A 13,174-nucleotide genomic window follows, 5' to 3' on the forward strand; every position below is an offset into this window, starting at 1 on the left:
CCCGTGAGGTCGCAATACAACTGACTGGTGGAACTTGTGAGAAGTCACATCGGTGTGGTAAGACGCCATTGGAAGGCGAAACACTGAATGATGCACTTGAACCAACATGGTTGAAAACTTGAGCAACCAGTTTGGGGGGTGAGCATTGAGAAATGTGCGCACTAGAATGTTCTTGATTAGTTTGCCAATGAGGCAAAACCGGAACAGGTCACATTTGATAGTGGCCAGGTGCATTTTGCAATAATGGCGATGCTGCACACGGCGCAACAGTAACTGTTGTTGCAGCCCGTTGAGAGTCAAAGTATCCGTGCGAATGTAGATCGCTTTGAGCATTATATGATTGATCAGTAAGTACACAGTTCTGAATATTATGCACTTCACACTTCACATGTTGGTGAGCGTAGTCTGGCGACACGAAACCCGAGTCCACTGTTTGTGTTAGCGGCGTGGCACCCGACCATTGAAGAGCGACAAAATTTGAGGTTAACATGGCTGGAGATCACAAAACGCTGTGAATTAATGTAGAACCGGTCGTTGGCAAAGGAATGAAGAGGTCTGGTGATCGTTGTTGTGCTTCTAAATCTTTGAAAAAAGCATTGGGTGAGGTGGCCATGGCAGTGTGTGTATAACCTGTTGATTTACAACACCCAGCGTGGAAGTTGCAGAAGACGTAGAAAGTTCAGGATCACCAGTATGGGAACAGGATACGAGTAGCGTAGCAGAATAAACTGTCTCCATTTATATCTGCACATACACATGTTTTGACAATGATCATACACGTGCACACAATACAAGGTACAAGAACAGACTGAATTAACATGGCGGCTCTGATGAACCATCTGCGTCCCAAAGATTATGTTATTCATGGTCGATATGACCTATCAATGCCACAAGTGCAATCACCATCTCTCATCTCAGGTCATGAGAACAATGAACTATTCACCATGACAAATATTCTTGAAAGATATAACACGGGAAAAGGGCTTATTTCACAAAGTATTTAGCGTAAAATCAAAAATAAATTCTATTAATGCCTGGTAACTTATTCACTCAGACTAGCCTCAGTTGTTATTTGGTACCAAGGATGCTCGTTTCAATTTCATTCATTTGTGTGTGCAGTGGTGAAGCATTGGTAGAGAAGTATCCACATTTGTGAATACATTTTTTTTTAATGCCTCTATGTCCACTTTGTCTAATTGTGATGGTTTGTAGAAACATCCAGTTAATATTATCTAAGTCCATCGACCCCATTTACCTTTATCCATGGTAGTTTGTAGTCAAATTCATTCTGGACTTCATGGAATCTGATACATAAGCTTTCAGCTCCTAATATGGTTTGAATGTGACTACTTTCTAAGAGAGATGTGGTTTCTGGGAGTTTGCTGTAAGTGCTCTAGCAGCTAATAATTATGATTCAGTAGTTAACCTTTCCTCCAAACCTCTCTCCCAATCCGAAACCTCCGTCCTATCCAAAGGCCTCACCTTCATCCCCACTCCGAGATTCAACCAAACTGCCCTTGTCAAAGATTTACTGTCCTACACTCGTAGTCTCTGCTGGAAATATCACTTTGCCACGAAGAAAAATAATCCTGATCCCACTCCTAATGATCCAACTCCCCAAGACACTATCCAAATTGAACCCTGCCAGGAACAGTTCCGTCCTCCGTCACAGCGGGACCCATCTCCTCTTCCTCAAAATCACCCTCTCCAAACCTTCCAGGAATTTCTCACTTCCAGCCTTGCCTCTCAATCTTTCTTGAAAAACCTTAATCTTACTCCCAACATCACCACAGCCGAAGACCAGGCTATCCGTGATCTGAAAGCTGACCGATCCATCATCATTCTTCCGGCTGACAAGGGTTCCACGACCGTGGTACTTGATTATCGGGAGTATGTGGCTGAGGGACTGCGTCAGCTTTCAGACAACTCTACATACAAAGTTTGCCAAGGTAATCCCATTCCTGATGTCCAGGCGGAGCTTCAAGGAATCCTCAGAACCTTAGGCCCCCTACAAAACCTTTCACCTGACTCCATCAAACTACTGACCCCACCAACACCTCGCACTCCTACCTTCTACCTACGGCGGAAAGACACTCTCGGTGGAGTGGGGAGGATTTCATGAAGGATGGATCTAATTTCGGGGCAGGATTTTAGGAAGTCGTATCCCTGCTGGAGAGTCACATTCAGAGTCTGATCCAGTCCCGGGAAGTATCCTGTCACAAGTGGGGCAGTTTTGGGGTTCTTCTGTGAGAGGTTCTGGGTTTGAGGCGATGAGGAAATGGCTCTGGTTATTTATTTCTGTACCAGGTCGGGAGGGTAGTTGCGGGATGCGAAAGCTGTTTTCAGGTTGTTGGTGTAATGCTCCAGGGATTCAGGACTGGAGCAGATTCGATTGCCACGAAGGCCTAGGCTCTAGGGAAGGGACCGTTTGATATGGAATGGGTAGCAGCTGTCATAATGGAGGTACTGTTGCTTGTTGGTGGGTTTGATGTGGACGGATGTGTGAAGCTGGCCATTGGACAGATGGAGGTCAACGTCAAGGAAAGTGGCATGGGATTTGGAGTAGGACCAGGTGAATCTGATGGAACCAAAGGAGTTGAGGTTGGAGAGGAAATTCTGGAGTTGTTCTTCACTGTGAGTCCAGATCATGAAGATATCATCAATAAATCTGTACCAAACTTTGGGTTGGCAGGCTTGGGTAACCAAGAAGGCTTCCTCTAAGCGACCCATAAATAGGTTGGCATATGAGGGGGCCATCCTGGTACCCATGGCTTTTCCCTTTAATTGTTGGTATGTCTGGCCTTCAAAAGTGAAGAAGTTGTGGGTCAGGATGAAGCTGGCTAAGGTGATGAGGAAAGATGTTTTAGGTAGGGTGGCAGGTGATCGGCATGAAAGGAAGTGCTCCATTGCAGCGAGGCCCTGGACGTGCGGGATATTTGTGTATAGGGAAGTGGCATCAATGGTGACAAGGATGGTTTCCGGGGGTAACAGACTGGGTAAGGATTCCAGGTGTTCGAGAAAGTGGTTGGTGTCTTTGATGAAGGATGGGAGACTGCGTGTAATGGGTTGAAGGTGTTGATCTACGTAGGCAGAGATACGTTCTGTGGGGGCTTGGTAACCAGCAACAATGGGGCGGCCAGGATATTTGGGTTTGTGAATTTTAGGAAGTAGGTAGAAGGTAGGAGTGCGAGGTGTTGGTGGGGTCAGTAGTTTGATGGAGTCAGGTGAAAGATTTTGTAGGGGGCCTAAGGTTCTGAGGATTCCTTGAAGCTCCACCTGGACATCAGGAATGGGATTACCTTGGCAAACTTTGTATGTAGAGTTGTCTGAAAGCTGACGCAGTCCCTCAGCCACATACTCCCGACAATTAAGTACCACGGTCGTGGAACCCTTGTCAGCCGGAAGAATGATGATGGATCGGTCAGCTTTCAGATCACGGATAGCCTGGGCTTCGGCTGTGGTGATGTTGGGAGTAGGATTAAGGTTTTTCAAGAAAGATTGAGAGGCAAGGCTGGAAGTGAGAAATTCCTGGAAGGTTTGGAGAGGGTGATTTTGAGGAAGAGGAGGTGGGTCCCACTGTGATGGAGGATGGAACTGTTCCAGGCAGGGTACAATTTGGATAGTGTCTTGTGGAGTCGGATCATTAGGAGTGGGATCAGGATTATTTTTCTTCGTGGCAAAGTGATATTTCCAGCAGAGACTATGAGTGTAGGACAGTAAATCTTTGACAAGGGCAGTTTGGTTGAATCTGGGAGTGGGGCTGAAGGTGAGGCCTTTGGATAGGATGGAGGTTTCGGATTGGGAGAGAGGTTTGGAGGAAAGGTTAACTACTGAATTGGGGTGTTGTGGTTCCAGATTGTGTTGACTAGAATTTTGAGGTGTTGGGGGGAGTGGAGCTGGAAGTGGGAGATTGAGTAGATGGGAGAGACTGGGTCTGTGTGCAATGAGAGGCGCTTGAGGTTTGTTGGAAAGGTTGTGGAGGGTGAGTGAGTTGCCTTTCCGGAGGTGTGAAACCAGGAGATTGGATACTTTTTTGAGGTGGAGGGTGGCATGCTGTTCTAATTTGCGGTTGGCCTGTAGGAGGATGCTATGAACAGCTGGTATATTTTCCCCATGTGGAAGTTTCTTTATATACTTCCACATGGGAAAAATATATTAAAAACAAAGATTCCAAGACTTACCAAGCGGGAAAGCGCTGGCAGACAGGCACATGAACAAAACACACCACAAAACACACACACAGAATTACTTCCAAGACTTACCAAGCGGGAAAGCGCCGGCAGACAGGCACATGAACAAAACACACAAACACACACACAGAATTACTTTTTTCCAAGACTTACCAAATTCTGTGTGTGTGTTTGTGTAAGGATGTGGGTTTTAAGGGAGAGGGTAAGGAGTCATTCCAATCCCGGGAGCGGAAAGACTTACCTTGGGGGAAAAAAGGATAGGTATATACTCGCGCACACACACACACACACACACACACACACACACACACACACACACATCCATCCATACATACACAGACACAAGCAGACATATTTAAAGGCCTATATACAGTATTTTTTGCCACATGTCAAAGTTACATTTAGTCATGGAATTAGACACTGTTTAGTTGTTTCTGTTGCTTATTTGCATTTATTTACACATTATAACCAAAGTATGGAACAAGTGACTGTTATACTACTTTTAATAGTTGTTTTCCTCAGTGAAGTAATAATCCAATAAAATGTTACCTGTCTTTCTGCTACTTCTCAGGTTAAAGCTGTTCTTCTGGTGTAATGTATTTGTATTGTGTTTTCTATAAATTCTTGTCTCTTTGTACTAAATGTATTGTTTTCTTATTTCATTTTCCAGTGTCAGTCTTTCAAGGCATCGGTCCAATTGGTCGTCATATGCCCCTAGCCAGCTAGAATCAAGTATTGTAACTAACATACAAAAATTGTTCTCAGAACGTATAGAAATCTTCTCATCTGTTGATTTTTCAAAAGTTTCTATACTAACTGGCATCATAAAAATAAGTCTCAAGGTAAGAATCCATATGTGATACAAACTACTAGTTTGTTTCCTTTAGTGCTGTGACATCTTTAATAAAAATATAAATGCTTGCGAAGTTAAATGGTTAATTTACCTATTTTTTCCAGACTTTCCTAGAATGTGTTCGGTTAAGAACATTTAGCCGGTATGGGCTTCAACAAATACAAGTTGATACTCATTACTTACAACTTTATCTCTGGCGTTTTGTTACTGATGAAAAGTAAGTATTCACTTTCATTTTTTAAAAATTAAATTTGATTAAATGTCGCAAAAAGTACGTTTGGAATATTGTCAGCCATTACTCAAAGCAAGTTCAATATTTCTCTATCTGTTTCAGCTTAGTGCATCGTCTTTTGGATGATATTTTAAGCAGCACAGTCCATCGTTGTTTGGACCCAGTTCTCATGGAACCAAGTGTTGTAGAGATTATTTGTGAAAGAGGTTAATCCTATTGTGTTCAGAAAGTGAATTGAGATTACTTCTTTGTTACCATTCCACTATGGTGCGTAGCATTTTTTAAATGCTACACAACAAACAAATGTAAAATATTTATTTTTCTGCTGATAGTTGTTTGTATATTGAACACAGGGCAGAGCTAAACAATATTTGTTGCAGGACCTGGCTTAAGAGTGTTTTTCTGATACGTTGCTACCAAATTGTCGGTGCCAAAGTTTTGTTCTCTGTTCTCTTTTTCATAAAATAATAAAGAAATTCACATAAGACATTCAATTTTGTTGAACAGTGTCATAATGTGTCCCTTATGTTGCATCAGTCCTTCAACAAGTGTCACACCTAGTCACAATGTTTATCCTGTATACCCTTTCCTGTTTTTTTTTTTTTTCTTTTTTACTGTGGACCCACTTAGTTTATGGTTTTTTTAAAAAAAATTTAGGAGAGAAAACAGTAATTCCAGAGAATATGTACATTAATAAACACCATATGCCTGTCACTTCACCACATTGTCATAATCAGACTATTATTTCAGTTTCAGTACACAATATTAATTTCCACCTTCTGCATTTTGTTTGCTTGAAAAATGATATAATAGTGCTGTGGTGCCTAGTCAGTCAGAACAACGTTGGCTTTGTGTTGTTAAGAGTTAAACTGACATCATTAAATACATTTGTTCCTCAATTGGCATCAACTTACAGGTTCAACACAATGAGACTAAATTCCTGAATTTTGCTAGAATAATTTTTTGACACTTAGAGAAAATTTTCACTTTGGCTGTGACTTTTATACAGGGTCGTGCAAATAAACGTGGCCCAGAGAACAGAGCACCAGGGTACAGAGAAACACAGCAGAGAAAAGGAAACAGTACTAACGTGACTATTTTAGGTGTTGAAAGTGACCACTTGGCACTTTTGGGCCCTGGTCAGCAAGTTGCCGAAGGAAGATTGAAGCTGGACTGCTATAATGTTCTGCCAGTTCTTGAACACTGATGTTTGTTATGATACATCTTAGACTTGAGGGCTCCCCACATGAAGTAACTGCACACTGACAGTTCAGGCGATCAGGGTAGCCAGCTAGGCCCACAACGAGACTGATCCCTGCTAACAGTTCTATCAGGCATGAGGACTGTGTGCTCCAAGGTTGAGCCATCTCTATTTGTAGTTGCTCCATCCTATTTGAATTAACTGTAAGTCTTTCCATCCTCTATTAATGCTGAAACAAATGGTTTCAAAATGTATTCATTTATCCAGGCCACTTTTATTTGCCCTACCCTGTATATGTAAATTTACAACTGTTCATGATTCCACCTTAAACTGCAGGCATTCCTGGCTAAATACTCTCCTGCTTACTGACCTTTAGGAAGCCTTTGGTACTTGCAAGACTGATGCTGCATCATAGAAAAACTAAAAGAGTTCCAGTGTTATCTGTACTGTGTGTTGTTGCTGCTCTTAGTGTACTGTTCTGGACTTACCACTGCAGGTATCCGCAATGGGTGCAGGATTGGGAGGGTGGGCAAGAAGTGGTCTTTTCCACTCCTGGAATCTGGGTGCAGGCTTTTTATTCATTTCTAGCAGTGACTGTATTTAACATTACTAAACTGCTGATTAACACTGCCTGGCATGATAGGAAGTACTGTTATTTTAAAAGTGGCTACCTCTCTCTCTCTCTCTCTCTCTCTCTCTCTCTCTCTCTCTCTCTCTCTCCTAGCATTCATGAGAGATTGAGGCACAGTGATAGTTTCTGCATTATTGTACAGTCAAGATGGATATGAACCTTTGCAGAGGAGTACAAAGTATGTTGTTACAAAGTTTAATATCCTCATTCAATAAACTCCAACTTTTTTTTAGCTTACGTATTTTCTTACTAGAAGATGAGAACTCATTGAAGACATTCAATACTATTCTCTCAATGTTGAATTTTTGTCTATTATTCATAAAATTGCAGTTACAATTAGCTTCAGTTCAAAATTTTGGAAAAAATGAGTGCTATTTTCCATAGTTCACTGCTGCACTGTTTGCACCAAAACTTGATATATTAGAGACTTCAAATCTGTGAACATCTAAAATTAATTTAAGTTTTATGAAAATAGCATCAGCTGTATTGTTGCTATACTCATAGAAGCTTTGCAATCTCTCCTTCATACCAGATATCCCAGAAAAATATTTTATTGATACAGGAAATTACCTTTATTAGAGGCATCTGTTGAACCAGAAAAAAATGTGCCATCTTTTAATTCATTTTCTATTACTTCTACCAAATGTAGAGCCAATACCTTTGTACCAGCATCTTGCGTTTTGAATGCCCACAACAAAGTTTTGGACTTAACTTTGAAATTGCACTTCCAAGCTTAATTTCACAATCAGTATCAAGATAACTACAATTATGCATAACCCCATGATATACAAGTGTAGTTTGGCTGTAGAAACTTCATTGTCAGTAGAAGAATGTTTTACACCCAAAAAAATTGCAATCACTTTACTTTTGAACATTAATTGTACACAAATTTTATGTTTCTTTCACAACAAAAACTTTCTTATAGACTCAATACCCTTACTTTTTATTGAAAAGGAAGCAGTACACACTGTACAGTTTTCTGTCCCTTTTAGCTAACCAACTTTTAAAGTGTTTATCTTCTAACCATTCATTACAAAATGAGCTCATTCTTTCCATTTTTTCTTTCAGTTTTCATTCTGACTGACATAATTGTCATTACTACACTGACTGCTACTGCTATTTGCATTTTCAATTAATCTACTGATCATTTTAAAACCTCAAAATCACCTTAATATTAATCATGGTTTGCTCTTACGGAACAGCAATAGCACACAAAGTGTCACTACACCTCCACTCGGTCACATCACATAAACAACTGCCTCTTCAACACTAACTATTATGAGAATGAGGCAGCAAAACAGTTGACTTTGAAACTCATTGTTTTGCTGCTCCCTTGTGTGTTTTACACATAATGACTTTGGCTAACAAGAATAAGATGATAAAATTAAGAATATGAAATTAAAAATTATGACATAAAGAAAGTGAAACTGTATAAGTAAACCAGAAAAATAGGAACTTGAGGGTGTCCCATTATACTCATGTAGGAGAGACGATCCCTACAAAATTGGAACATGTGGAAACCCTAATGTCTTCTAAGTGAGAAATGGTTGCAGTTCTCCTCTAAAAGCCTTCATTAGAAATGTTCTAAATAGCAGTCATGAACAATGTGTCCTAGATGTATCAAAACACACACTGAGCGTTCCCAGTTCCATATTGGTATAAGCTTTTCTTCTTATTTCTTTGTGACAAATCAAATTCCAAATGTTTTGATACACAGTGTTATAAAATTAAAAAAAAAAGTTTGTTGGAATCAGATGTAGTCATTGTGAAGTGTCTTTCATTTGAGACATATGTATTTTTTAAAATTATTTGTTGTATTTTCATTATTAATTTAATTCATTGTGGCATGTAGTCACATACAAGATATTATCATTGGTTGTACACCATCATATACCATGTACAGTATTATATAAGTTGGAACATGATCTCAGTTACCTTATCAAAAACTTGATATTTTCATTGTTGGTGATTGCAGGAGGTAATATGACTTGTGTGCTATGCACACTGTACCAATCTTTTATGTTAAGCTGGTCTGTACAAATTTAATTGGTACAAATGCACAAGGATCATATTTCAGTAAGAATATTGATGATTATAAGCACTTAGTATATGCAAGCGATATTTGTGAACCACTGTGAAGAGCAGTTTATTTACAAATTACATATTGAAAACATTAGTTGTTATCTGCATTGGTTTTACAGGAAACTTTGGGTGATTGTTTGTTTTAGCACTTTTTTCAATTATGCTGACACAATATTTTTAGAAATGAAATAGCATTACAAAAAGTTCCCTTTATGCTTTTCCTTAAGATCCAGTAATTACATAATCTTACACAGAATTGTCAGATACATTTTTCTAGAGTGTGATTAGCAACACCTACTATTAGGTTTTTTATGGAATATAACCTACATTTCAGGGAGGATGGATAGAAGGAATGAAAATTTGCATTTAGTACCCACTAGACAAGGTTAGGGTAAGCTCAGTGATGGTGGTGAGGTGGTCCGTGGTGATGATGCAGCGGCGGTGGTGGTGGTCCGTGATGGTGGTGATGGTGATGGTGTGGATCATGATGTGGTGGTGGTGGCGGCGGCGGCGGTGGTCCATGGTGGTGATGTGGCGGTCCGTGGTGATGGTGGTGAGGTGGTGGGCTGTGATGGTGGTGGTGGTGAGGTGGTGGGCCGTGATGCGGGCAGTGGGGACAGTGCTGATGCGGCGGTGGGGGTGGACCGTGGTGGCAGTGGTGTCCGTTTCCCGTCATTGCAGCGGTGAAGGCTGTGATTTGCAAACTGCACAAACAGGCACAAAAGATCAATACAATACAAACCAGTTATTATCAAGGTAGTTTTCAAATCTTAATTTTAGATAGGCCAATGAACTTGTGAGCATTAGTGGAAAATATGGTGCTAAAAGTTCCCTACGCAGTACATTTATAATTAATGAATTATTTTAGTCCTCCATTCATTATATTCTGTAAATACCTCGAGCAAGTCAAGCTATATATTAAGAAAAGACAAGCTAATCACAGAAATTTAGTAGGTCAGTGTATTAACAAGAAACTACCACAACATTTTCTTCAGGTAATGTAGGAGAGCGAGCAACCAATAAACATCAGCTACTAGCATAATCTGGGTAACTCACTTTACCAGGAACTGCTCTGTCAAATCAACACACCTGGCATGTGGCTAAATTTGTTAGAAATTTGTTCATGAGTGATGAGTCTGAGTACTAAACCTTTGGTAAAACATTTCATTACTAGTATTTTAAAATTTCAATGATACCAGAGGTATAATTTCCAGACGAAAAAAACCTAATGTCTCCTCAGTTATACAAAATCATTTGTATCGCCTGTCAGTAGTAATGCACCATTGAGGCTCTTTTCTTCACAATTGAGTTAACAGGAAGTGTCATTGCAGGCTGATGCAATTAGTGCTAGAGAAGTGAGACAGACTGGAGCCAGTAAGGTGATCTTTCAGAAGAAACTTACATGTTGGCTGTGCTGACACAGCAAGACTCAACACCAGACCATACAGTAGCAAAAGTGGCCACACATCCAACTCAGAAAGGTGCAGCAAAAATATGCAAGCCAGACTGTTTCAGTGGTGACATTACTACACAAACCCAGCCCTGCAGCGTGGCTCTACTGAGGTCTGTGTGATGCAGAATGCTGTCCTGTCAAAGCAGGGGTGAGACATGCCACTACAAATATTGCCCATTTCAGCTACGCACTGTGTGTGTCTGCCTGCAACCAGCTACAAGAGGTACTCCACACCAGCCAGTCTGCTATACTAGATACTGTTTCCACTAGCTGCGGAGCTGTGAGTTTCACCTAAACCAAGATGCTGCGGGGAGCTAAACTAGTTCCTAACCAGGACTGACTAACCACCAAGCTGCTGTTTGCCTTGTGCAAGCACACTGTGCTGCTGCTGGCTTGCCTTGTGTGTAGGCACACTTAACCACTGGAGGACACTGTCACTGCTGCCTACACTGGGGCCCCTCAGTTCATCTCCACACGCTTGAGTGTACCCTGCACTGAGCGGACATCTGCACTAGCCAACAGGGCCAACTTCTGCAGATGCTGGCCAGTGCCCCTGCCTGGGCCCTGCTGTTGTGCTTCTTCACTCAGTATAGTGCTGACGATGTGACTCTGCCGCATCGCAGAGTTGTGAGTTGGCTGTCTCTGAAGGCCACATGATAATTTCAGCAAAGTCTCTACAATCCAGGACTGTTGTTCAACCGTGGCTCCTGACTGCAACAACACAGCCTCTGTATCTGATGGAATAAATAAATAAATGTCTCTTCTACTTCTATGATATGTAAGTGGATATCCACCTGTTTCCACGTACCTGCCATCCTGTGCACCATTACCGCTACCTGTATTGGAGTGTTTCGTTGCACCATCCACCCTGACTCCTACTACAATACTTACTATATTATATTGGTACTTTTCAATGAAAACAGTTACTCTGAATACATGATTATGTTTACTGCACAGTATCATTTGTCATGCAGCTTTACAATGAACACTGCTGCATGTAACTAACAGAACTTTTCAGTCCTTGACTTATTATTAATAGAAAAAAGTAAAATAGTGAAAGTAAAATTCCGACAGCTCATCTGCTGTAAAACTCTTGTTAGTTCTGGAGGGAGTAAAGAGATCAAAATTATCTACACAGTTGCTCAATGAACTTACTTATATTGAAACAGAGGATGGTGGAAAGAATGCTAAAATACTCAATTCAGTCTTCTGAAATTGTTTCTTCATAATACAATTCTTAGAAATACTAAAATATCAGTTATAGTGGTAAGAGACAGTGGAATTAAAAACTACTAAATGATAAGATAACTGGGTGCTCTATATACACTGTGGGAGAGATCTTGCTCCCCTTCTAGGAGCAGTTTTCATAGGTCTTAGGGACAGGTCTTCAATCGACAGGTAAAGGGGACAGGAGATTCTCATTATCAAGAAGGGCCATTGGATAGTTGCACATGACCGTGTCACTACTTTACTGATGCCAGTCTATTATAGAGTTATGGAATTGTGTGAGTAAGGAATGCATTTTATGTTCATATATAATGACCATTTTGGACAACAAAAATAGATTCCATAGACAGAGACCCTGTGAAACAGCTCTGTCTTTGTCCATCCGCGAGACCCAGGTAGGTGTTGTGTTCTTTTACTATCAGAAAGAACTCCACACAGCTCTGCATTGTCATTTAGGGAACTGTTACTCACTTCTGAAACATCAGAGCAGCTTTGTGATTGAATCTGGGATTTCGTATTAGATAAATATAACTCGACATGTCGTTCTTAATGAGGTGAAATCATAAGATATAAAAAGTAACTTCGGGACCTCCCTAAGGGAGGGTCATAGGGTCACAGCTGTTTCCTATCTATGTTGGCTACATGCTTAGATGAATAACATCAGAATGTTGTACATGAATAATGCTGCCTTAAGTAAGAAATTTGAAATGCCAGAAAACTGTAGCAAAATGAAGGAAGACCTCCAGGAGATCAACATTTCTTGCAGGGACTGGAAGTTTCCCCTTATCAAAAATAAATTTAATTAGTTACCTGTCCTGGCTTAGTAGTACTAAGTATCTATGGCTGGGCGACTTACCTGGCAAAGTGAAAATTTTGTTTATGTGCTACTGAATAGAGTTATGGTTAAGATTCAGATAAAAATGTTAGGTAACGGACTATAATCACTTTCATACAGTATAACTTAAACAATTCAGGCAACATATGTTAGGAGGTGATAATGTAATCTGTTCCATATTTAATTTGAGGCTGGGGTGACATATCATGGCAGTGATGGAAGTTGCAAGCTACCACGCTATCCAGTCCTACCCACAGCAACAGAAATTCGGCGTGAACTATTGCACTTGCCAGCTGCATGACAGCAGTGCCAGTATATTGTGGTCTGCCCAACTCCAACAGAATTTGGGGTAAACTACAGCCACTTGCCAGCTGCCTGACTCCAGCACCCATCTGGGTCGAGCTAAATTTTTGGTGTGAGTTTCTCTTTCATCTCCCTTCACATCCCTGATATATTAACTGTACATCAAA

At 40.7% G+C, this 13,174-nt stretch overlaps 2 protein-coding genes across 2 annotated transcripts in view; one reads left to right on the plus strand and one right to left on the minus strand.

Moving 5' to 3' along the window:
• Positions 1–5,769, plus strand: part of LOC126278078 (vacuolar protein sorting-associated protein 51 homolog) — a 106,232-nt gene extending 100,463 nt beyond the window's left edge. The window contains exons 13-15 of the mRNA XM_049977914.1: positions 4,861–5,032; positions 5,148–5,260; positions 5,378–5,769. Coding sequence (XP_049833871.1) covers positions 4,861–5,032; positions 5,148–5,260; positions 5,378–5,486 — 394 coding nt within the window. The 3' untranslated portion in view covers positions 5,487–5,769. The remainder of the gene's footprint in view (positions 1–4,860; positions 5,033–5,147; positions 5,261–5,377) is intronic.
• Positions 5,770–7,952: 2,183 nt separating this feature from the next.
• LOC126278625 (histidine-rich glycoprotein-like) overlaps positions 7,953–13,174 on the minus strand; it is a 31,479-nt gene continuing 26,257 nt past the window's right edge. Inside the window, exon 3 of the mRNA XM_049978864.1 lies at positions 7,953–9,893. Coding sequence (XP_049834821.1) covers positions 9,587–9,865 — 279 coding nt within the window. The 5' untranslated portion in view covers positions 9,866–9,893 and the 3' untranslated portion in view covers positions 7,953–9,586. The remainder of the gene's footprint in view (positions 9,894–13,174) is intronic.

This window comes from Schistocerca gregaria, chromosome 6, assembly GCF_023897955.1.
Source record: "Schistocerca gregaria isolate iqSchGreg1 chromosome 6, iqSchGreg1.2, whole genome shotgun sequence".
Lineage (NCBI taxonomy): Eukaryota > Metazoa > Arthropoda > Insecta > Orthoptera > Acrididae > Schistocerca > Schistocerca gregaria.